Source organism: Triturus cristatus, chromosome 2_1 (assembly GCF_964204655.1).
Source record: "Triturus cristatus chromosome 2_1, aTriCri1.1, whole genome shotgun sequence".
Taxonomy (NCBI): Eukaryota; Metazoa; Chordata; class Amphibia; order Caudata; family Salamandridae; genus Triturus; species Triturus cristatus.
In genome coordinates this window covers 1,183,407,604-1,183,431,923 of record NC_140581.1, presented here as the reverse complement: position 1 = coordinate 1,183,431,923, position 24,320 = coordinate 1,183,407,604, and the positions used below count along the sequence as shown (strand labels likewise).

The window sequence follows — 24,320 nt, the reverse complement described above, 5'->3', positions numbered from 1 at the left end:
TCTGTGTAAGCTTGTTCAAGCAACACTTATGACAGATATAGGGTTCCCTGTATCTGAGGTCACTACACTTAAAACCTATAGGTCACCCCTAAGGCAGTCCTTTCAATCCTGAAGGCAGGGTGCTCAGTTCTAAGTGTGAGGGTGCCCCTGAATAAGCAGGACACCCCTACAACCTTCAGAGTCCATTCTACCGGGTTGTATGTGCATCAGCAATTATGACATATAGAGTGGCCATATGTCATTACGCGATGACCATCTCTAAACTGGCTGTAACGAACCCTGGTATGTTTGGTATCAAACATGTTGGAATCAAACCCCATATACCATAAATGGTGTGCGAGGTATGATTCCATTCACTGTAAAGCTTCTCCGGGAGTCCCTCAGTGCTCCTCGTACCAGTCTTCAAGAACTGGACAGCAAGCTAGGGCTGCTGCCAACCAAAGACACATTTCTTCCCTCCTGCTGCTGAGCCGAGCTCGAGCAGGGGAAGGCAGAACAATAGATATCCTGCCACAGGGAGGTGTGACCACCTCCCCAGACAGTGTTCAGTGTATTGGGGCAGGGTGGGGAGCTTGCCAGGGCCACTGTGACTGCTTGAAGAGCACATTTGGTGCCCTCCTTGCATACTCCAGTTCAAACCAGTTAATTGAGCCATAGGCTCCCGCTCTAGTGCGATACTGGACAAAGGACAATGGAGTATCCTGCCCACGGTCCAGCCCCTCCTCTGGGAGGAACCCATGAATTGTCTCAACACTTTCCTAAGGGTACTTAAGGTCATACTTATGGGTGGGTCCCTAGATTCGTCATGGGAAAAAACTCAGATCATATACCACTTCAACTTTGACCATCTGGACACTTTGAACTTTGCTTTGGGAACCGAGACTGCAGCAGGGAAGTTTCCTGCTGCTCCTGGTCTTGTCGTCCTGCTGGTCTTCTGCTATGTCTGTGTCTATGCTCCATACAGGTTCTTCACCAGGCCTGTGGACATTCAAGACACCTGAAGGAATGCCCCTTGGGGTTGAAGGAGTCATTCCCCTGCATCTGCAGGCACCATAACACAGCTGACCGGTCTGCTGATCCTGGGCTCCCCCGGACACCAAAAGGCTCAGCAACATGGGTGGTGGTTCTGCAACTCCCTTGAGGCCTGCACTGTCTTCATACCGAGTTTGAGGCCACTATCCCTCGTCGGAACCGCCAGAACAGCATCCCCTGTGCACTGTGTCGACTTGCCGTTGCCAAGGCTTGTTGACTCAATCCTCCAGAGATATTAGGACTCCGAACAGCTCCAACCTCAAGCAACTCCTGCAGCCAAGATCTTTGCACTCACAGCTTCCTCTGCACCGTGAGCCTTCTTCATTGGTGAGCTGCTCGAGGTCCTCTTGCTACTCCTGTGCCTTCGGCCCGTGGGTCCTCTTGATGGTTTTCTTTGGCTTCAATGGGCTCCTCTGCTTGCTCAAGGCGTGTTCTGACTTACCTGCTTGTGGGGAGTCACTTGGACCTTGCTGGTCCTGACACTGCACCTTTTTGGTCGACCACGTTGTTTGCCCATGCCAAGGCTTGTTGGTGTCCCTGCCAGACTCTAACCCCTGGGCTCTCGACATCCGACGTGGGGCAGCTCATGAACGGATCCTGGTCTTCTACAGTGTCGCCTGGTCCTCACACATGCAGCTTCAAGGTCACCGACAACCTCTCCAGCATGTCTGACATCGTTGGGCATTCGTCTTCAGCGCCTCCTGGTCACTCCTGAGTGGCATAGACTCTGTTCACTCTGCTTGCAGGTCCCCCTCATCCTGAATCCACCTTTGGCTTCCACCAAACTCCTTTGTCTTCTTCTCCAGTGGCATCTTTCCTGAAGTCCTACATTGTGGCCTACGGCGGTTTCCGACGTCACTTGACACCTATGCACCTATGCATTCAGGATGAGATGTCCTTCATTCCTTCCTGGAAGCTGAGTCGGTTGTGACGGATACTTGGTGAGGGAGAGGAAGAGCTGGGTGTCGTCGGCGTAGGAGAATATGTTGAGTCCGTGCTGTCCGACGATGGCAGCTAGGGGTGCCATGTAGATTTTGAAAAGCATTGGGCTGAGAGATAATCCTTGAGGAACTTCGCAGCTGATCTCTGTGTGTTCGGAGAGGAAGGGTGGCAGTCTGATTCTTTGTGTTCTGCCAGTGAGGAAGGACCAGAGCCATTCGAGGGGGGTTACTTGTATGCCAGAATCGTGGAGTCTGGCGGCGAGAGTGCGGTGGGAGATGGAGTTGTAAGCTGCGGAGAGGTTGAGTACGTTCAGGGCCGTGGTGTGGCCTTCGTCGAGGAGGTTGCGGATGTCGTTTGTGGCGGAGAGTAGGGCGGTCTCGGTGCTGTGGTTGCTGCGGAATCCGGATTGGGAGGGGTCGAAGATGGAGTTCTCTTTGATGAATTTCATTAGTTGGGCGTTGACGGTCTTCTCGTGACTTTGGCAGCGAAGTGGAGGAGGGACATGGGTCGGTAGTTCTTGAGGTCCGAAGGTTCTGCTGAGGGTTTCTTGAGAAGGGGCTTGACATCTGCGCATTTCCAGTCGTCAGTAAAAGTGTCGGTTTTGAAGATGGTGTTGACGGTGCGTCTTAGTTCCCTTGCAATGGCGGTGGCGGCTCTGTGGAAGATGTGTGGAGGGCAGAGGTCCGTGGGTGCTCCTGAGTGGATGCCTTTCATGGTTGATTCGGTGTCTTCTGTGGTGGCTGGTGTGAGAAGTTGGCCTGGTATATGCTGTCCACTAATTCTAGTGGGCACCTTGCACCAGTCCAAACAACCCTTATTGATGAATAGGTTTAAGACAACCTTTATTGAAAGCTATCCTAGTGGTAGCTATGGAGACCAGCCTTCAGGCTAAGTCTCGAAGGAATGTAAAGCAGCTTGGTTTACCAGATTATAACCTCCTGAATGACCAAATGAAAGGAGAACCACACAAGGTATATATATAAAATATATGTATTTATTACTAAACACACTCTACTAACCTCTTTATGAGATTAGAGAGCAAGGCACACAATACTACAGTTCTAAATCGACAGTAGATAGCACAATAGACAATGGGACCCAGGGACAGACCAAACCATATATTAAGAAAGTGGTATAAGAACCACGGCTTGACTAGACAGTGCCTAGAGCGCGTAGAATCGCTGGGACCCCAAGGAACCACCCAAGGTAGTGACACAGGGAACCCACGGGGGACAGGTGCAGTGTGAGAACACAGCCGCGAGCTCTGTACAATTCTATGGGTAAGTCGCATTGGAATTTTAACGTTTAAGGACACTTAGGAGAGGACTTTCAGCAAACTCTTTCAGACTTAGAGGGTTCTAGGGCCAGCACCCACGGGAGCACCGGAGTAACCGTGTTACCTCACCCAGGGAAGCTGGGTGCATAGGTGTCAAATGGTGTCTGGAATCGTTGTTGTTTTCAATGGCGATGTGCTGTAAAGTGCTGCCGCCGTGAAAAGGAGAAGTGTCCAGTGTGATCCAAGCCTGGATCAAAGATGTGAAGAACCTGAAAGCAGAGGGGACAGAGTCTGGGTCACTTGCCAGTGACCAGGGGCACAATAGACGAATGCCCACCGATATCGGGTGTTTCAGGTGCGAAGAGGTGAAGCTTGACTCTGCAGCCACGGGACCAGGAGACGTCGACGACGACCAGGATCTGGATGCGAGCTGTCAAAGGATGTCAGGTGCTGGGGTGTCAGTATTCAGAGGGAACACCAACAAGCCTTGGCAACTGCAACCCACGCGGTCAGAGAAAAGATGCTTCGGTGTCGACCAGCAAGGTCCTGGAGACTCCCCAAGTGATGGAGAGTCAGGGCACGTCTGGAGCAACCAGGAAAGCCCAATTAAAGTATCAGTACCCTTCTCAGGGACCCACAAGTCGACGGACAAGGGATCCCGAAGGGACATCGAGAGAAAACAGAAAAGGCCAGCTCACAGAACACTTGTGGAGTGTAGGCCAGCAATCTTCGGTGGAATTGCTGCTCGGGGTCAGGGCTACAAGTAACCCAAAGCTCAGCCACAGAGGTTGCCTCAAAGCTGATGTTTCTGCAAATGGTCGCGGTGTCCAGGGGTTCGGGTTGCACGGTCTCCACGAGGGATACAGGCCTCAGACTTGCTGAGCGCACAGATCGACCTCAGAGACCACGGGAACCCACCTCCTGTGTTCCAATATTCCTCGGAGTCCTCAGGAGCTTCGGAGATGCAAACCGGACAGATGTGTCTTTGGTGCCTGCCAAGCATTGTAGTAACTCCTTTACTCCTTGGGGGATTCTTCGGTCACCCAACGTCGTGTAGATAGTAGAAGTTCTGGGATTCTGTAGCAGAGTTTTGTCCAGGTAAGTCCTGTAGTCAGGGGTTCCTACTTTATACCCAAGGAAGGGGTGGGACAAACTCTGGGGACCCACCTATGGGAGGGTCAGGACAGAGGGGTGGCTACACCCATATCCTTTCTCCGGTTTCACGCTGGCAGCCCCTGCAACCGGTTTGAGCTGGACTATGCACAGGGACACCAAATGTGCCACCAGTGCAGACTTCAAAGCACTCTTGGAGTGCACCCACCCAGCCCCAATACACTAAAGCCTGTCTGGGAGGTGGTCACACCTCCCTGTGACAGGAAACCTATTTTCCAGCCTCCCCTGCCAGAGTTTCATCCAGCAGCAGGAGGGAAGACTCGCGTCTGTGGCTGGCAGCATCCATTTTATGATGCCAGGGTTCTGTTAAGCTGGTACCGGGTATACCGGTGGTGATATGTTTCTCCCTCTAGTAGGGTGGAATCATACCTCTCACACCAGGTACTAGTGTGGAGTAATGATTCCAAGGTGTTTGACACCAAACATGGCATATTTCCATGCAGCCGTTCCAAAGTTAGCATTTACCGCGAGGTTATAATGCATTTAAGAGTATATGGTTTGGCTGCACCACAAGCAACACCGGACTAAAGGTTCCGAAGGCTGCAGAGAGGCTCTGCTCATGCATGGGCACCCTCTCACATAAAACTCAGCTCCCTGCCTTCAGGATTGATACGGCCTGCCATAGGGGTGACTGATAGGTTTATATGTGCAGTGATATGGAGAGATATAGGGAACCTATATCTCAGTAAGGGGTGCATACACCACCTTACACAGGCTGCTGTAGCAGACCTGTTGTGTCATCATTTTAAATAGTTTCCCAGGGGTGGTACAATACATGCTGCAGCCCCTGGTAGGTCTCTGGGGTACCTATGCCCTGGGTACATAGTATACCATATACTAGGGACTCATAAGGGTACCCCAGAATCCAATCTGGAGTGCACTGAAAGTACATGCAATCAATTTAGAGAGGAAGCAGCTAGGCTGGGGCCGTAGATAGCAGGGTCCCAGCCAGACTAAAGTCGAAAAACAGTGAAACATCAGCAAAAAGTGGGGGTAACTTTAAGAAGCAGATCCTACTCTCCTACAGCTGGGGTCCAGGCGGAGATGGTGGGTTGACTGGCATAGCTGGGGGAGTGCGTGGTTTCGCCGTCCAGTGTTAGTTCGTTGACGTTGTCGTAGAGGGACTTGATTTTCTGATGGAAGTAGGCACTGAGCTTGTTACATAGGTCCTGGGAAGGGGTGATGTCTGTGACTTCGCTGAGGGGTTTAGTGAATTCTTGGATGATGCTGAAGAGTTCCTTCGAGTTTCTGGAGCTGGTGGTGATCTTGTTCTGGATGAAGGTCCTTTTGGTTGATCTGATAAGTTGGTGATGTTCTGTCATGGCGTTCTTCTATGTGGTGCGGTCTTCTGAAGATTTTCTGTTCCTCCAATTCTTCTCTAAACGTCTGCAGGTGGGTCTGGATTCCTGGAGGTCAGCGGTGAACCGGGTGGCATTCCTTGGGCGCTGTCTGTCGGGTTTGCGAAAGTGTGTAAGTTTGTTTGTGCAGTTGGTGAACCATCTGTGTAGTTCCTGGGTGGCGAGGTTGGCGTTGGTCGGGGTTGAGGGGGCATCGCAGTTGAGGTTGGAGTAGAGGTGCTCCTCGGTGACCTTGCTCCAGTTCCTTCGTGGTGGGCCGGGTGTAGGTTTGGGGGCGATGGGTTTGTTGACATGGAAGGGGACGCAGTGGTGGTCCTTCCAGAGGGTCTGTGAGGTGTGGCTGAAGTGGACGTTGTTACCTCCTGCGAAGACAGGGTCGAGGGTGTGTCGAGGGTGTGTCCTGCCTTGTGGGTGACGAGCTGTCGTCGTCTGAGGTTGGCAAGGTTGTCCAGGAGGGTGGAGGAGTTGGGGTCGTTGAGGTTGTCAAGGTGAAAGTTGAGGTCTCTGATGAGTATGTAGTCCGTGGAGGTGATGATGTGGGGTGCGACGATGCCGGCAATGGTAGTGGTGAATGCTGTTCAAGGTCCGGGGGCCTGTAGGCAAGGCTGCCGCATAGGGTGGTTCTAGGGCTGATGCGGGTCTGGAAGTGAAGGTGTTCGGTGGTGGTGGAGGTGTCGTTCGTGGTGGAGGTGGAGAATCAGAGGGAGTTCTTGTGTGCGATGGAGATTCCTCCTCCTGGGTGGTTGGGGCAGTCCTTCCTCTGGATCTTGTATCCGTCGGAGATGGCGGTGGTGATGTCAGAGGCAGAGGAGGCGTTGGTCCAGGTTTTCATGAAGAAGGCGACGTCTGGCGAGAGGGTGTCGAGGAGGTCCCAGATCTAAACGGCATGTCTGTGCAGGGAGCGCACGTTGAGGAGGATGCACGTCAGGGCTTCAGTGGTGTTGGCGTCCGGCGTGGGGGCAGTGGCCGTGGTGGTGATGATTTGGTGGCAGAGACGGCAGGAGAATTGGCCGTGGGTGGTGTTCGGCGTGGACAGCTTGCAGTTGTTGTTTCGTCTGGGGTTGAGTGCGAGGAGGGCAGCTGAGTCGTAGCGGTGGGAGGTCGGAGATCCAGGGTCTCTGATGCTGGTCGCGGTCGGGTCACAGACGGGCTTGCCTTTGGAACGCATTTGGCGCGTGGCTGCCATTAAATAGGGGAGGTGGGAGGGGGGCAGCAGCGACAGGAAAAGGGTGGTGAAAACGAGCATGGCGGACCAAGACAAAGGGCACAGGCACAACAACAAGGAGGAGTGGCAGCACAAAAAGGGACAAAACAGAGTCACATAAAAAAAAATACACCATGATTACAGCAAATAGACAGAAAATAGACCAACACCAGGCTGGAACACCTACCGGCGAGGAGTAGGCGGCAGTAGCACAGCAGCGGTGCTGCAAGGGCAGAAAACAGGGACCGCTCCCTCTAATCTTTCGGCGCCATGGCCCAGCAATTGGAGCGCGACTTTGAGTCATAGTCGCGCTCCAGGCACCAGAGACACACTAAGTGGGGATCTGTGATGGACATGGCGCGGTAACAGGCACCACACGGCTTGATCCCCAAGATCTTCTTGCTAGACATCCCTAGCATACCAAGGAGTTGACAAAAAGTAGAAAATAAAAAATCTGTCAAAATATGACGGGGCTAAGCTCTCTTCGACGGATCTGCGCAGGCTGGCGCGGAAAGAAAAGAACTGATGTCAGCGTGCCGGTGTAGCGGTTATATTTATATTAGATTTAGATACTGGAAACTTGCTTGATTGGGAGGCTGTAGCGCAGAACGTCTATTTTACTTGCGAATTTGCACATTAGTAGGATGTACCGGCACCTTCATTCTTTTTATTAAATTTAGGGGGAAACTGCCTATTTTTTAAACTAAAGATTCGAAATTAATGATATATGTTTTAACTGTACGAATCAAACAAAAGCGCATTTAAACCCCGGCGGTGCCCACCTGTTAGAGTGGACCCGTCGTGCCGTGGGGGTTGCTCAGTGTCGCCTTTATAGCGTCATACTGGAGCAACCGCACTGATTTAGATACTGGAAACTTGCTTGATTGGGGGGCAACAGCACAAAACGTCTAATTTACTTGAGAATGTGCACATTAGTACGCTGTACCGGCACCTCCATTGTTTTTATTAAATTTAGGGTGAAACTGCCTATTTTTTAAACTAAAGATTCGAAATTAATGAAACATGCTTTAACTGTACAAATCAAACAAAAGCGTATTTAAACGCTGGCGGTGCCCACCTGTTAGAGTGGACCCGTCGTGCCGTGGGGGTCTGCGCTCTAGTTGTTGCTCAGTGTCGCATATATAGCATCATACTGGAGCGACCACGCAGCAGACGCGCCGATGGCACGGCGAAGGCGCACCAAAGGCAAGCCCGCATGCGCCCGTCCGCGCACAGCGCCAGCCATGCTGCCGGTTCGTGCAATTAGATTGTGGACGCTCCCAGTTATAGCTATACAGGGGAGCAACTACGTGACATAGGTAAGCAGGATAATGGATTTAGCGAACCTATATTGGAAAATTTAGTGGGGGCAGACCTTGATTTCCTAAAAATGGACATGCTGAAATGTGGCCTTCTTAATGTGAGGTCACTTCCCAAACACTCTACGAAGAGCCAACTCCTGTTAGAAATGAACAATCTGGACGCTCTGTTTATGACAGAGACATGGACGGAGGCAGGGCTGGACCTTGGGCTGGGGCGAGCATGCCCAGTGGGGTATAAAGCATTTAAAAAACCCAGGCCTAGTGGTAGAAGTGGCGGGACGGGGATCATTTTTAGGGATTCTTGGGACATTGTCCCTTTCGATATAGACGAGGTCGCATGCATGGAAATATTATGCTTTTCTGTATAAGACCGGACATGTCCTGACTGGCATGGTTTGCTATAGACCTCCGGGGGCAGCTAACGTACAACAACAGCAGAAGCTGGTTGATGCGATCAGTGATATGGCTCTCACCCATCATAGACTGTTAATACTGGGAGATTATAGTTTATGGTCCAACAGGTAAATGGATAAAGATTACAACAATCTTATTCAGTCCTGTGCAAATATGAATCTGCTGCAATGGGTCTCAGAATCGACTCATAAAGAAGGACATGTATTAGATCTGGTCTTCTCGGGGGCAAACTCGATTGTAATGGACAAAATCTTACCAGTGGGATGATCTGATCATTATTTGGTCAAATTTAGAGTGACTCATGTTAGGAGGACTAGACTCATGCCCAAGGAGGAAAGGTTTTTTTTAGGTAGGGATATGAAGGGTCTACTGAAGAGGGCAAAAACGTCTCCAGTCTTTCATCTAGAGACCCTTTTCGACCCTAGGAAGCAGGTAGCGGAGAATTATACAGCTTTTTGTGGACAATTAACTAGTAAAATCGATCAGTTTGCCCCTCTTAAGAACATCAGGAAACGGGGAAGACTCTCTGCTCCGTGGTATACTGATGATTTAAGTAATTATAAGCTGGAATGCAAGCAGGCAGAAAGGCAATGGAGAATGCATTATGTCGTGAATGAAAAACCTATCTGGAAGGATAAATTAGCTAAGTATAAAAAAGAAATAGCTACTGCCAAGGCTGAATATTTTGCAGATCTTATCTTGAAGTCACCCAACAGTACCAAATGTATCTGTGGGAGGGCAGGTCGTATAAACAGACGCGGAGGCTGTATGTAGGAGGATAATGGTCGAGTTTTATTCAAAGCTTTGTTCAAAGGGGTTGGTGATACGAAATAATGTTCAGTGTCCTCGGGTAGTTCTTCTTTTCCTTCCACGGAGTCCCTGTCAGTGGTTTCCCTTCGGGAGGGTACTTCTTCTTGGGTTGTGGGGTTCCCCCGGAGGCTCATGAGCATGTAAAGAAAAAGGAGCTCGTCAGTGTTCCAGTTTTATATCATAAGGTCAGGATAGGTCCTTCACCATCACCCAAGAGTGCCACTACGTTTTCCAATTCGGGACGTGCAAAAACCAATATACATATATACTCATGCATTCATCGATAAAGGCAAGGGATTGTACGAGGCTGGGGTTTTATCGTGATCCTGCCTAGTTCTCGGCTACCGCTATCACGTTAGGGCAAAGAAAGGGGTTCTGTGCACAGGAAGTGAGAGATTAGAATGTGCCCGCAGTTTCCCTGGTTCTCCCGACACCTCCCTGGTTTGTAATCACCCACTCCCGTCCCCCTGACCCAATCCCGTGTCACTCACCGGCTCCGCCGCAACTCTTCTCCCGAGTTGCGGCCGCTCTCCAGCCTCCTCCTGAGGTATCCACCACTCCTCACACCACGTCTCACCGTCTTCCTCCTCCTCGTCTCGGAGTTCTCCGGTTCCTCCGTCTTCGTCGTGTTCTGCACCTCTTCTCCTCAACGCCTCGTCCTCTGTGTACTTCCTCTCTCCGGCTTCTTCGCCCCTTCTCCCCAGTGATTGGTTCTTTTTCTTCACGGTCTCCTCAGTACTTCCGGGGTCACTCCCGCCTTCTCTCGGTAGCTGAGGGAGTGCTTCCTGTAAGGGTGGTAGACGTATGGGATTGGTTATCGGCTTCGATACAGTTCGCCTGTTCTCCGGCCCCGGGGTCCTAATGCCGATATGTGGATGGTGAGGATCGCTGCACACGGGCCATGGCGGAGATTCGGTACGTCCTTCCTGACAGTATCTCAAAAATAGTGAGAGACATGACCATCCCGAATGCACAAGTAATAAGATTGTGCCATCACAAGAGCTATGCGCTGGCCTGGCATTCTTCTTTCACGAGAAGATAAGCAAGATTGTGGAAGGACTGAAATTAGATGTCTTACCGGGAACTAGTGAAAGGAATGAAAGAGTAACATCAAATACAAATGGAGCCAGGGTTAATAGGTTTGGACCATTGAAGCAAGGGACCCCCCTGGACCACTTTGAGCTGCCCTCGGAAGAAGAGTTCATCAGGGTGGCGTTGGGAGTCTCCTCAGGCTCACCGCTAGATCCTATTCCCCAAAGATTTTGGAAAGAGCTAGGCTCTGAGTACTTTCTAGTGCATTTTTGGCTGGAAGACAGCAGGCCGTAGCCTTCCCTCCTTTTCAATCGGAATTTGTCAATAATGAGCATGGGGTACCTCAGGGGTCTTCAATCAGCCCCATTTTATTCAATGTCTATATGGGGCCGCTTCTGGACGTTATCAAAGCCATAATATTAGTGTGGTCAACTATGCTGATGACACCCAATTGATAGTGTCCTTGGAAGACGACCATGCTGACTCCCAAGAATCATTTCACAAATGTATGCGGGAAATGGTGAATTGGCTGAGAAACAATTCATTGCAATTTAATAACGACAAAACTGAGATTCTGCACTGTGGGGTGAGCAGAGTGCCTTCAGTTTTACCATCTGACTTCTGGCCTATCCACACAGATGTCCCTTTGGTACCCGTAAGTATGGTACGTAATCTGGGGGTCAGCTTCAATGATAAGCTGAACCTGGAGTCTCACGTTAACAAGCTGGTCGGAAACTGTTACACTCTTATTAGAGGACTCCGGAAGGTGTTGCCATTACTACCTTTTCAGGCCAGAGGTAGAGTGGTTAGGAGTGTCATCCTGAGCCACCTGGATTACTGTAATGCCATGCTACTGGAGTCCCCGATGTACTTGTTCACAAGGCTCAAGGGAATTCAGGTGGCAGCAGCAAAGTTTGCACTGTCAAGAACACGTCGGTCATCAACATCTCAGGCGTTAGCAGAGCTGCACTGGCTGCCGATGACTCAAAGGATACTGTTCAAGTCTCTGTGTACTGTGTTTAAAGCACTGCATGGACTTGGGCCCAAACCGCTTCGGGGTAGGTTCAGATGGTATGCACCGGTACGCAGCCTACGTTCCTCGTCAGCCAATCTTGCAATTATCCTGAAGATAAAGAGATCTACAATGGGGGGAAGAGCGTTCGGCGTGGCAGCTGCCCGCCTTTGGAATAGTCTTCCCTTGGAACTGAGACAAACACAGGACTTATTGCTGTTTCGAAAGAAATTCAAGACCTGGCTCTTCCCTAGAGTATAATCAGGCGGTTAGTTCCCGCAGCCTATCCGCTATCATCTTACTTGTATCTCAGCGCTAGAATGCCCGTAGGGTTACAGCGCGCTTTATAAATGTTGATACAAATACAAATATTGACGACGCGGACGTGACAATGAACAAGACACCAACAATGTCACGCGGAGTCGACCGACGCCACCTACCGGCACGCATGGATACTGCGAAGAAAAATCTTTCAGATCCAGCCGAACGCCTGGTAGCTCAAAGATAATGAATCTGCGGCTAGATGTCCCTATCAGATCTTTAGATTTGACGGACACAAAGAAGACACAGACAAAGAGCTGCTAACCTGAGAACAGAAGAGCTGCAGCAGAATTTTAACATGAAACCCTGCCTGCTGCTTCCAGGACTTGACAATCATGGTGTGCTGTCTCGCCCTGCTGCTGTGAGGACTCCAAGAAACCCGGAGCAACACCAGCCCTCAGCCAATCACCAGAGAACTCCCTCGGGGTAGAGAAACTACTCCCCTGCAACAAACCCGCAGAGTCTGGTTTACTGACTTGCTACACCCCGGCGACTCTGACGTAGCATCCAGGCAAAAAGAAGTATATCAGCTCCGAAGTTTGGTGCCACTCCAGTACCCAAGGTACAGGACCCCCTGCAACGTACACCGAGACGAAGAGTCCATTCCATACTCCAACTGCCCAAGAAACAAACACCCATCGAGGGACATCGAGACCCCTGAGACCCACTTCGTGAGTGACCAAGTTGTCCTTGAATCGCCTCTACAACCTGTCTGCCCCTTAACGCAAGGACATCTTGAAGCACACCGCCCAGCTAACATATCCGTTCTGCACCCAGACCCCCCTGGCCTGGGTTCCGTAGAACCAGCTGTGGTTCCGTGGTCCTGTGGCCCTTGCAACATGCTCCCTTGAGTGGGACCCCTCAGACTTACCTTTAAGTCCTCTTGTGCAGTGTCTTTTTAGGTGGCCCCCTTCTTCATAGAGCACCAGCTACCAACGACCTCAGCACCCTGCTCCCGGCCAAATCCAGGACACTCCAGAGAATCCGCTGGGGAAACATTGGACCTGGCCTTGCTACTTACCTAAATCCCAAAGGTAACCCCAGAAATCCAAATGTATGATTGTATATGCATTTTTCTATTTTCGCCCATTGACTTCAATGGTGCATAATTGGGCACAAGAATGAAGTTCCTCGTCTAAACAATTATATAAAAATCGGTGTTATTTTTGTAAATTGGTCTCAGATTTATTCTTGAGTGTGTGTATCATTTATTACCTCTGTGAGTATAAGTGCTTAGCACTACTCTCTGATAAGCCTAACTGCTCGCCCACACTAACACAAATAGAGCGTTAGTATTGTCTACTTTTGCCTCTGTACACCAATCTGGGTCTCACTGGACTCTCTGCATACTGTACTTTATTTTAGTGCACTATATAGAGAGACAGCTTCCTACAGTGACGAGGAGAGGAATAATTCTAGAATGCATTTGATAGAACTGAGGTTTCTGGTTGGCAGATGTATGCACCCTGTCCACTCAGGAACCACAACTCCAGTCAGAGTGCTGGAGATACACACTAAAAGATTGCCTGTGCACACCCTCTGGTAGCTTGGTGCAGAGCAGGCAGGCTTATCTAAAGAGGCAATGTGTAAAGTATTTGTGCAACAAACACACACAGTAACACAATTAGTACACCACAAAAATACTCCACATAGGTTCAGAAAAATATATTATATTTTTATGAGTAAAACAAGAAGAAAAATGACAAAAATACGCTGAGTAACACCGGAGTTATAAATTTGTAAAGAAATAAATCAAACAGTAGTGCTTAGAAGCAAATAGTGCTTAGGAATCACTTGAGGTCACGCTGGACTGGGGTAAATCCAAAGTTCCGGCGGACCGCGATGCAGGGCAAGGCGGCTGCAGGATTCACACAGGTCCCGCTGAAAAAGTGCCTTGAATGGAGCAGTCGTCGAATACCAGTTGCGTCAGTTCTGATCTGCGCAGGCAAATGATGATTTAGTCGACAAACCCTTTTTTTCGATACAGGCGTTGTGCTGTCGCCAAGCGCCGCTGTCCATCGTCATCGAGCCGCGCAGTCCATCCAAGTGATGTCATCGATCTGCTCCGGCATCCATCGGCATCAAAGGGACATCCGTTGGTTCTAATCAGTGCAAAGTCGTCACATCGTAGATTTTGATAATTCTGGACAGCAGAAATCACCCTTCAAGGGCCCAGGACTCGATTGGCATAACTTGGCAGGGCAGGACTCACAGATGGCAGAGTCCAAGTGCTGTTGCAGGGATGAAGGAAGTCTTTTTGGCCCGAGGCTTAAAAACAGGGGGCACACCAGCAAGCTCTTGAGTCACTCTGGGTTCAAGTGAGATGGGTCCAGTCCTTGTCCTCAGCGGGGCAGAGATCAACAGGCAGCAGGGCAGCACAGCAAAGCAGAAAAGTAGTTCTTTCAGAGCAGCAGTCAAGCAGAGTGGCAATCCTTGTAGCACAGCAGTCTTTACTCCTGAGTTCTTCATAGGTTCAGTAGTGTACTGTCTTGGAAGGGTCAGAGCCCCAGTACGTTTACCTAGTTGTGCTTTTGAAGTGGGGGTGACGTCAAAGTAGGCCCTTGAAGTGCAAAGATTCCCCTTTCAACCTAGCTCTGCCTCCAGACTATCAGTAGGGGGTAATCACCCCTTTGTGTTCGAAACAGGGCATTGCCAATTCAGATGTGTCTGCTCCCCCGTTCTTCCTGCCCAGGCACAGCTATAAGAATGCAGATGATTGCAGTTGAGTTCTCTGTCACACCTACCCTTCCTGTGTGTGTGGCTGCCTAGACAGAATGCACAAAGTGTAGCTGTTATCCAACCCAGATGTTTATTGCAGGCACACAGAGAAGTAAGAGAAGAGAAATGTAGAAATGTCCACTTTCTAAAAGTGGCATTACTAAAACAGTAATGTTAAATCCAACCTTCCATTGAAGAGGATTTAGCATTATCATTCCAAGGACATATAAAATGATGCAGCTACTCATTTCTAGTCAGGAATTACATCTTAAAAGTGTATTAAGGAATTCCCAATTCTAACCTATGAGAGTAGAAGGCCTCACAGTAGTGAAAAACAAACTTTGGTGTTTGTAACTACTCGGACATGCAAAACCTACCAGTGCATGTCCAACTTGCACAGCACCCTGCCCTATGGGCTACTTAGTGCCTACATTAGGGGTGGCCTATGTGTAATAAAAGAGGTGTTTAAGGCTTTGCCAAGGTTTCTAAATGCCATGTCAAAGTGGCAGCAAACTGCACAGACAGGCCCTGCAATGGCAGGCCTGAGACAGGTTTGAAAGACTACTTGTGTGGGTGGCACAATCGGTGCTGCAGGCCCACCAGTAGCATTTAATTTACAGGCCCTAGGCATTTTGCATACCACTTTAAAAGGAACTTACAAGTAAACTAAATATGTCAATTGTGTATACACCAATGTTACCATGTTTTGGTGGAGAAGCGCATGCACTTTAGCTTTGGTCGGCAGTGATAAAGTGCTCAGAGTCCTAAGGTCAACAAAAAGAATCAGAAAAAGAGGAGGTAAGCAGGCAAAAACTTTGGAGGAAGACCACACTAAGGATGACACGTTTAACAGCTATATTATTAGTTTCGCACTGCAATCTTTGCATGAGTAGCATAGTTTAATTTGATGTTAAGGAGCATCAAAAAACATATTCATATAAACCCCTTCATAACAACCCCAATCTAACAAGTGTCTACACAGGTAAAAAAATAGAGATCGAGTATTAAGAGGTAGCGGTTCAATTAGATGGGCCCGCTGTGTGCCAGTGTTCTGAGAAGTATAGCACCAGAGGGTCAAAAGGTGGTAAGAAGCAGTGGAGATAAAAATCATTACTGAGGTAGTCTTGGGGTTAACTGATGCCTTTACGAACTAACCATATCAACTCATATGAGATATAATATAAAAATAAGGGAGTGGAGTCCTGAAAGACTAGCAACCGGAAAGCAAAGATTTGGGCTGTACAGAGCATGAACTTTTATGGTAGCCACGAAGGACAATATGCTCTAAAGGGATAAGACTCAAAGTGTGACCTTGTACATACTACAACAAAATGATTTCAGAGTGAGCCATACAGATATGTGTCATACACTGAATGACAACAATGACATCCCAAAAAGAAGGGATTTTATGGCGAGAACCATTTACAGGGAATGAAACAAATGATCAGAACTGCAAATCATGTTTAGAATAGTTGTTAAATGGATGGAAAATGCCATTTCTCCACCGTCCTTAAGACCTGTGGCTATATTTTCAGAATAGGTTACTAATAAGGCTGGGCGTAATTGGGGGAGTACTACTACGTGGAATTCCACGAAGTTGAACAAAAACTCTGTGCGTTCCGCAAATTCGCTCTGTTCCGTCAGACTCCCAATTAATAGAACAGAAACCTCATATACTTTTGATAAAATAACAAGTAACTCTGTCTTTACATGCTTTAATGCATTTTGGGGCATATGCATCAACCAAACTAATACCAATTCCTTAATAGCGAAAAATAAGGAATCGCCATTAAGGAATCGGTAATTGGCATGCATCAACAGATTCGGTTAAATTTAGCGATTCCTTAAAAATCGCTAAATTTACCGATTCCTTAATAGCGGGGCACGCAAACGGCCCCACTAGCAAATAGCGAGTTCGGTAATACCGATTTGGCTAATAGCGAGTTCGGTAATACCGAATTAGCAATTACCGAATCGGTAATAGCGAAATCGCAAATTGCCGCGTCGCTCCGGGAACAGGCTGATGACATCACCAACCAGGAAATACTGCTGCCCCACCCACATAGCCTCGACAGAGGAGCAGACAGGAGCTGGAAAGAAGGACAGGCTGTGCAGAGTGAGGCCACACAGATTCTGCCATTCACAGCACACATCCATCATGTCGCAGGAAGTGCCATCCAGCGCTGAATCTGCACGCAAGCGCAAGAAGAAGTTTTCAGACAGGGAGCTGGAGTACCTCATCGAGGGAGTGTCCAGCAAACACGACCGCCTCTTTGGCAAGCTGTCCCTCAAGGTGCCTGAGACCGAGAAGCGGCGCATCTGGCAGCGCATCCGTGAGAGGGTCAATGCGGTTGGCGTCACTAGCCGCAGCATCGACGACCTTAAAAAACGGTGGTATGACCTCCGGAAGCGCGCAAAAGAGAGGATTGCTGAGAGGCTCCGGGAGGCAAGAAGGACTGGAGGCGGAACAAGCACTGCACCATCCAACACAGCCCTGGAGGACCTTGTGGAAGGGACGATAGAGCGGGAAGCCGTCGTGGGGGTGATCCAGATGGACACGTCCGGCGCAGCCACAAGTGCCCAAGGTAAGATGCATGCCTGTGCCACACCCAGCATAGCGTAAATCCATACCCATGCCCCCAGCCCAATCTCACTGTGTCTGCAGCTCTGGCACAGACAGTTCCACACATGACACTACTGCATCTTGAGAGTTGTAGTCTAGTCAGCCCAGAGTGCAGGTACAGGCGTAAATCCTCACACAACACATATTTTGTACATGGCAGTAGACTGTTCATTTGTTGGACCACAGAGGGACATTGATGGGTACAACACTATGTAGGTGTAATCATCCCACTAATCATGCACTGTTTCACACACAGATGCATCACCTGGGGACTCTGACGACAGCGACCAGCTGATCATATCTGAGACACCCGTGGAGTCAGACCAGGAGACTGCGCAGGATGCGCACGCACCGCCAACACCTGCCACCCCACCAGCACCACCTCCACCAGCGCCACAATCAACGGCACCAGCACCAGTGCCACAAGCCAAGGCACCTGCGCCACAAGCCAAGGCACCACCACCTGCGCCACAAGCAACGGCACCAGCAAGCCAGCCTGCAGCCAGTACAGCCACAATACCGCAGAGGCACAGGCACCAAGTTGCGCCCTTGCAGGAGATGGCAACCCCCCCCCGCAATTGGCACCCACGCAGCGCACATCCACACCACCTGCTGCACCACATGGAGGCTCAAGACACGCACGGCGTCACAGGGCCCGTCGCAGTTCCGTCTCCTCAGCTGACCAGGATGTCCCAACAACCTCTGCAATTGAGGAGAGGATGCTGCGCGCACAGAACCTGCAGGGAAGACATGTGGCTAGCATCAGCTGCAACATCGTGCGCCTAGCGAGGGAGATGCGCGCCATGACTGCAGCAGTCACCGACATGGGCTCCGCGGTCAGGGACATGGGCACGGCGGTCAGGGACCAGACCACTGCGGTTGCTGATGGCAATGCTCAGCTCAGGGAGGAGGTACGTGAGCTCACCCGTGCCATCAGGGAGGGCCATGAGTCCCTGAGGAGGAGTAACCGGCAGCTAATGTTGCGTTCTGCCGCCGCTACCAAGGCCATACAACGGCACAGCAACTGCACCGCTGTGTTGGCACGCCGCACAGTCTCCCTGCAGGTGGACCTTGGGCACTTCTGCGGTGATGTTGCCAAGTCACTGGGACACATCACCACTGCTGTGGAACAACTTCAGAGCAGCACATGCAGTGCTGCAGCATTGGGAGGGGATGACACCAGTGAGGCTGCCTCCAGTGTCAGCAGCGTGTCACTGGCAGAGGCCAGCACCAGGCGCCGAAGTTCGCGTGCCTCCACGGGGACAGGCCGTGGTGAGGGTTTGGATGCACCTGAGCGGAGGCTTGGTGTACGTGGCAAGCGCCACTAGAAATTTGGACATGCTGCAGGTCCATGGTGGAGCAACCATGGCCATCCAATTATTCTGTTTGCACAGGCCTGACTTTAAGGAACCTTTTATTTACATTTATGCAATCGGAGCATGATTCACAATGCTAGTTCTGTTGCACAATCCTCAGTGCTACTGTGCATTAAACAGTTGCACCCAACACCAGCTTGTAATGTCTCATTTTACCCAGGGTCAAAAATGATTTTGCGTTATGTCTGTCCGCCTCCTATGGCCCTCTGCTGTGTTTGGGATGTGTGCCGGTCGTCGTTGGGCGGGTGGTTGGTCAGCCTGGGGGTCGTCATCCCTGTCCACCTCCATGGGTATCCCCCTTCTGGTGGCAATGTTGTGCAGCATTGCACATACAGCAATTATTCGACAGCATGTGTCTGGTTGGTATAGCATTGCGCCGCCAGTCTTGTGGAGGATACGGAAGCGGCTCTTGAGAATCCCAAAAGTCCGCTCTATCACATTCCTCGTGCTGATGTGTGCAGCGTTGTAGCGATGTTCCTGCGGGGTTGCTGGATTTAGGTATGGGGTTAGTATGTATTCCCGCAGGGCGTAAGCACTGTCACCTAGAAGATAGAAGCATAGACTTAGCATTGGTGATGTACATACATGTGTGGTGTTGGTGTGGGGAAGCGTAGTTCTACTTACCTAACAGGAGTCCCTCTCCAAATTCGCCATTGAGTAGTCGCCTGTGCATTCCACTGTTGCGGAAGATGTATGAGTCGTGTGTGCTCCCTGGGAATTGTGCCACTAGGTCCGTTATGATGTTGTTGGCATCGCACACAACCTGCACGTTGATCGAGTGGTATGACTTGCGGTTCCTGAAAAGGTACTCATTTGCTGACGGAGGGCATATGGGGATATGCGTGCAGTCGATGCATCCAATCACATGTGGAAAGTGTGCCACCTGGTAGAATGCCTGTTTGGTGCGGTCCAACTGCTGTGGGGTTGTGGGGAAGCTGATGTGTCTGTGGAGCATTGTCAGCATGGCATCTAGGAATTTTTGGAAGAAGCGTGACAGTGCGCTTTGCGAAACACCTCCGGCAACCGCAATTACCCCCTGGAAACTCCCTGAGGCCAGTAGGTGCAGGCTGCATAGTACCTGAACGTGCGCAGGGATTGCATTTGTCCGGTGGGTCTGGTGCTGCAGTAATGGTTCCAGGTCTGCAATCAGGCGCATGATCATAGCGCGATTTAGGCGATATTTCTGGTACACCTCGTCCTCATTCTGGCCGAGCAGGGTTATGCGCAGTCTGAACACTCGCTCCTGGACCCTTCTCCTGCGCTGTCCTGCTGCATTGATCCGCATCCTCCTTGCAAGCACGTAGAGGGCAGCCATTTTGTGGGAGCCAACAGGGTCTCCTGGGCCAAATTTAAGGGTTTAGTGATTGCCTCAATCATTTGCACATGTAGGGGTTTTTTTTTTTTTTTTTTTTTTTTTTTGTGACTTTACCTCCAGGTTTTGATTCCCCTTATTTAGCTCTGGCAAAATAGCGATTTTTGGGATTTTCGTTATTAGCGAGTTTTGTTGCATTGGGGTGCGAATCGTTATTTGCTATTGGCAATTTCCGGGAGCTAATAGTGATTTCGGTAATTGCGAATTCGGTATTTAGCGATTCGGTAAATTAGCATTTTGGGTATTAGCGATTCGGTATGTTCGAGGTTATTTATTTAGCGATTCGTTATTTGCTCGGGTTTTGGGTTGATGCATTGGGATTGGGTATTTTTCACACAATACCGGGAGCTATTACCGATTCGGTATTTTACCGACTGGATTTTGGCTTGATGCATAAGGGTGATAGTCAGTTCAAAAAAGTGAAAATGGAAATTTAGCAAGCAGTGAGAGAGGTGATGATTTTGGGATCCTCCCTAACCTAGGGGGAGAACCAAGCAGATGCCTTTCAAACAAAGAGCACATCTTGCTGAGTCAGTTGAACTGCAGCTTGATGTAAGCTTGATGTATTAATTTCAATGCTTTTGTATTTGAACTGTAGCTCTTTGTAGAATTATTTTGATATTGGATACTAAAATATTCACTGTCCCCGGTAATCTCGTCCCATAATGCTTTGCAGGGCCTTTGGTTGTATATTTTTTGATGTTGTTGTAAATCTTTTTATTAAAACTGATTCGACAACATGGCATAGTATCACAGAGTCACAGCAAAATTGGCAGCAAAACAAAGGTTCGTCAGAATACATTAGCTTCATACAGTAGGAATTATTCGGCGAGGGGGACATCTGCTTCTAACCAGTGTTGGTTGTATTTTTGCCCATAACTATGCTTGGGGTGGTCCTGAGAGGATGGGTCCACCACTGAATCGATCAGCATGATTTGCTTTTTGTGTTCAAAGCATCTGCTTGGTCCTCCCCCTAGGTTAGGGGGGACCCCAATTTCATCACCTCTCTCATAGCCTGATATTTTTCATTTTCAAAGTTCACTTTTGTGAGTTGGTTAAATGCTTTTTCGCATGTAAAGTTGCTTTATCAATGCATCTGTGGGTACAGTTTAGTAGCTGACTCCGCTACGTGGAGGAACTGAGTTTTTGCCTGAATTCCGTGGTTTTAATGGAATGCGTAGTTAACAAATCCCCGCAAACTCCGGCAGCGGAGCGGAGTTCATTGCCCAGGCCTAGTTACTATGTCTCAAAATTTATTTCAGGTAAATAAAAGTAAAAATAATTTTACCTTAGAAGCTGATCTTCCAGTCCAGATTTTGTTACAGTGAAGTTGATGACTGTAACTTTAATACAGACCTGAAAATAAAAAGAAATACAGGAATTTGTTTTGGATAACACATGATCTAATAATACCTCTTAAAATACACATGTGAACACTGTGTTGAAGCTATTACACTACTCTGTGCTGTTGCACCTAACTGCCCAAGTAAGCTGTTTGAGAGATTACCCTTTTTGGAGATAAGACGGATGGGAGAGAAAAGCTTCTGTTTCAAGCAGGTAATGTACTACACTGATGGTAATAATTTTGAGAACCCCCTTGCTGCTACCATCTATCTGGCCAACAGTGGCCTGTCCTGTAACTCCCACTGGACCCATAAATATGCATGTTGGTGTAAAACATCAGAGGCACATCAACTTACAAAGAGCGCTATTCACATCACCAATTGGTTGACAGACCGACGGTGGATGGACACAGGATAAGACTTCTCGATTTGAACAAAAATCAAGCAAGGTCTGATCAGGAATAAAAGGAGCAACACTTGTTGGGTGTAGCACATGCAATATACTTTATATGTGTGCACAGGAAGTACCTTTCAAATGTAGCTCTTTTGATCTATTTGGAATGAAATGTGCATTGGTGGTGGCATTAATGAACAAAGGGGGCGTTGCTCAACCAGTATCAGGGAAGAAACAAAAGCGAGAGAATGAACACCATGGAGCAGCTTTAAAAAGAAGTGCTCACTGCTTGGTGCTCCCCGTGAAACAAATTAAAATCTTTTTTCATGCTCAAAGTCTTCTTGTGCATGTGCTAGCTGGAAAAGGACTTTTCCTCGCCCTCGAGACACAAGCGAGGAGGGTGACATCAGCCTTGTGGGAGTGGCCGCATAAAGCAGCATGTCATAGATTTTAAATGGGGCACTTAGGAAGTGGCCCAGGGCGTGGTCAGTAGAGCATCATTCACAATTATGGGAAGGGGAAGGGCTGGCGCACATTGCAGGGGGTGGTAACAATTGCAGCACTCCTTTTGCCTCCGTGAATGAGGCTTTCTAATTGGATAAGGCAAGATTAGGGGAGGGGGCAATGCATGAGTTTGGAAGCTTCTATTTTCAGGACACTACACATACCAGTTGTTGGAAAAAGAAAGGCTCCTGCAGCTGTGGTATCAAACGAGCGCACAGCAGGTTTGTTTAGTTAGCAAGAGCTGAATTGGGGCTCGGGCTGCCAATAACTATTACAAACGTGCTGAGTCTTCCTGCTTGCCATATTCTATATGTACTTATAAACCAACCATGGCCCATTCAGGCGACAGAGCGTTATACAGGCACACAAAATTCACCCTGTGATGAGGCCTGGTGCAGAAGAACAAGTTACTTACCTTCGGTAACGCATTATCTGGTAGAGACTCTATGTAGCTGCAGATTCCTTACCTTTGAATTCCCCAGGCATCAGGCGGCATCCGGAAACTTTTGCTGAGCAATACCCATTGCGCCCGACTTTGGGTGGCTCCATTTGGCTCCACGTGACGGCGTTGGCATCGGTAGCGTCGGTTATGACTTTGCGGTGCCTACATAGGCACCACCCAGGTGCGCGGACGTCAGTACTTTTCGTTTTTTTACACGCCAGAAGCGCAGAGCCACGAAGTGACTGACGAAAACGTGTGCAAAACTAGGGCCCTGAAAGGGGAGAAACCTAGACCTACAGTATCATTCCGCAAAGCGGGGAGGCATGGGTGGGGCTGTAAGGAATTTGCAGCTAGATAGTGTCTCTACCAGATAATGCGTCACCGAAGGCAAGTCATTTGTTCATCTGATAGGGACTTCAGATGAGTTTCTATTTAGATGTGTTTCTATTTAGATATGTTTCGATTTAGATGCCCGTACATAGGTTTCCCTGAATCATGTCTGTACAAGAAGAGAGGGGGGACCAGGAGCTTGTTGTGGTCCAGTGTCTGTGCTCCGTGTGTCATCTGTAATACTCAAAAGGAGACACTGTTCCAAAATAAGGAGAAGAAAACAAGAGAAGCTCAGAAAGATTAGGAGAAACTAAAGTCCTAGGCTATTATTGGACCCAAAGACTCGAGGGGGAAGCACAACTTAATTTCTCTTATTGCCCTCACACACCCCGAGGGATGTCATGCTTCATCATTGGGCGTTTTGCTCCTCGTCGGGCCGGCGCTGCAATGCCCTACGGGTCCCCTGGAGGGTCACTTTAGCGGAGATCTTTTCAGAGAAAACGCCGTTGGGTGCATGCGGGTGTGTGGTTTGGGTCCTTATAAAAGGCAAGTGGTGATGTGAGTGTGTCAGTGACGTGATAAATTAAAAATGTCTAAGGGTTGCTAATGAAATAGGATTTAATATAGGTGGCACCCTTGACACGCTAAAAAACCCGTAGGTTAGGTGTTACCTTAATGGTAATAATGTTCCATCAGGTGACTAAAATGTGGTCGACATGTTTCGCGCCCCACTGGTCCAAAACGGATCCGTGGCGCTTCCTCAGGACCAAATAAAGGTTGTGAACTGTGAATGTGAACTGGGGGGTACTACCCACAGTCTATATCCGGGCGTGCAGGTAAAGGTGGCCCTGCTCTCTGTGTAAGAGTAAAGGTCGCTCCTGGATAAAGGCCTAGGTAAACACAAAGGGAAGAGAGAGAAGAACATCCTACATGTTAACGAATGTTCATCTGTCCAACAACTGGACATGAAATTCGAGAAGAGTACATAATTACAAGTAAACCAAGGGTATCACCTCCACTTGCGGGTGGTGGCGTTATGAGGTCTCAACGATAAGCAAACGGGCGCTTAGACCAGGGTGAGAAGCCTGGAATGAAGACCTCCCATCGCCGATCGGAGTCACCCATTAGTCCAAACACTGGCCGTGGAAGGAATAGTGGCAGATGCACAGGTCATCACAAGGCGTAGGGTATATTAGCCAGTCATATTTGAGCCAGTTCAACAAACACTCCACAACACTCACCTAAAAATGGGGAGAATGATGCTCCATAGATTAGGGGACGAGCGTACACACCTTCATGTGCTATGAAAACAAAAATCTACT

At 49.1% G+C, this 24,320-nt stretch overlaps 1 protein-coding gene across 2 annotated transcripts in view; it reads right to left on the bottom strand.

The window, feature by feature from the left end:
• DNAH6 (dynein axonemal heavy chain 6) overlaps window positions 1-24,320 on the bottom strand; it is a 2,458,578-nt gene that overhangs the window by 571,750 nt on the left and 1,862,508 nt on the right. For both annotated transcript variants that reach the window (XM_085636629.1, XM_085636630.1), the window contains one exon: window positions 21,274-21,341. In XM_085636629.1, coding sequence (XP_085492755.1) covers window positions 21,274-21,341 — 68 coding nt within the window. The remainder of the gene's footprint in view (window positions 1-21,273; window positions 21,342-24,320) is intronic.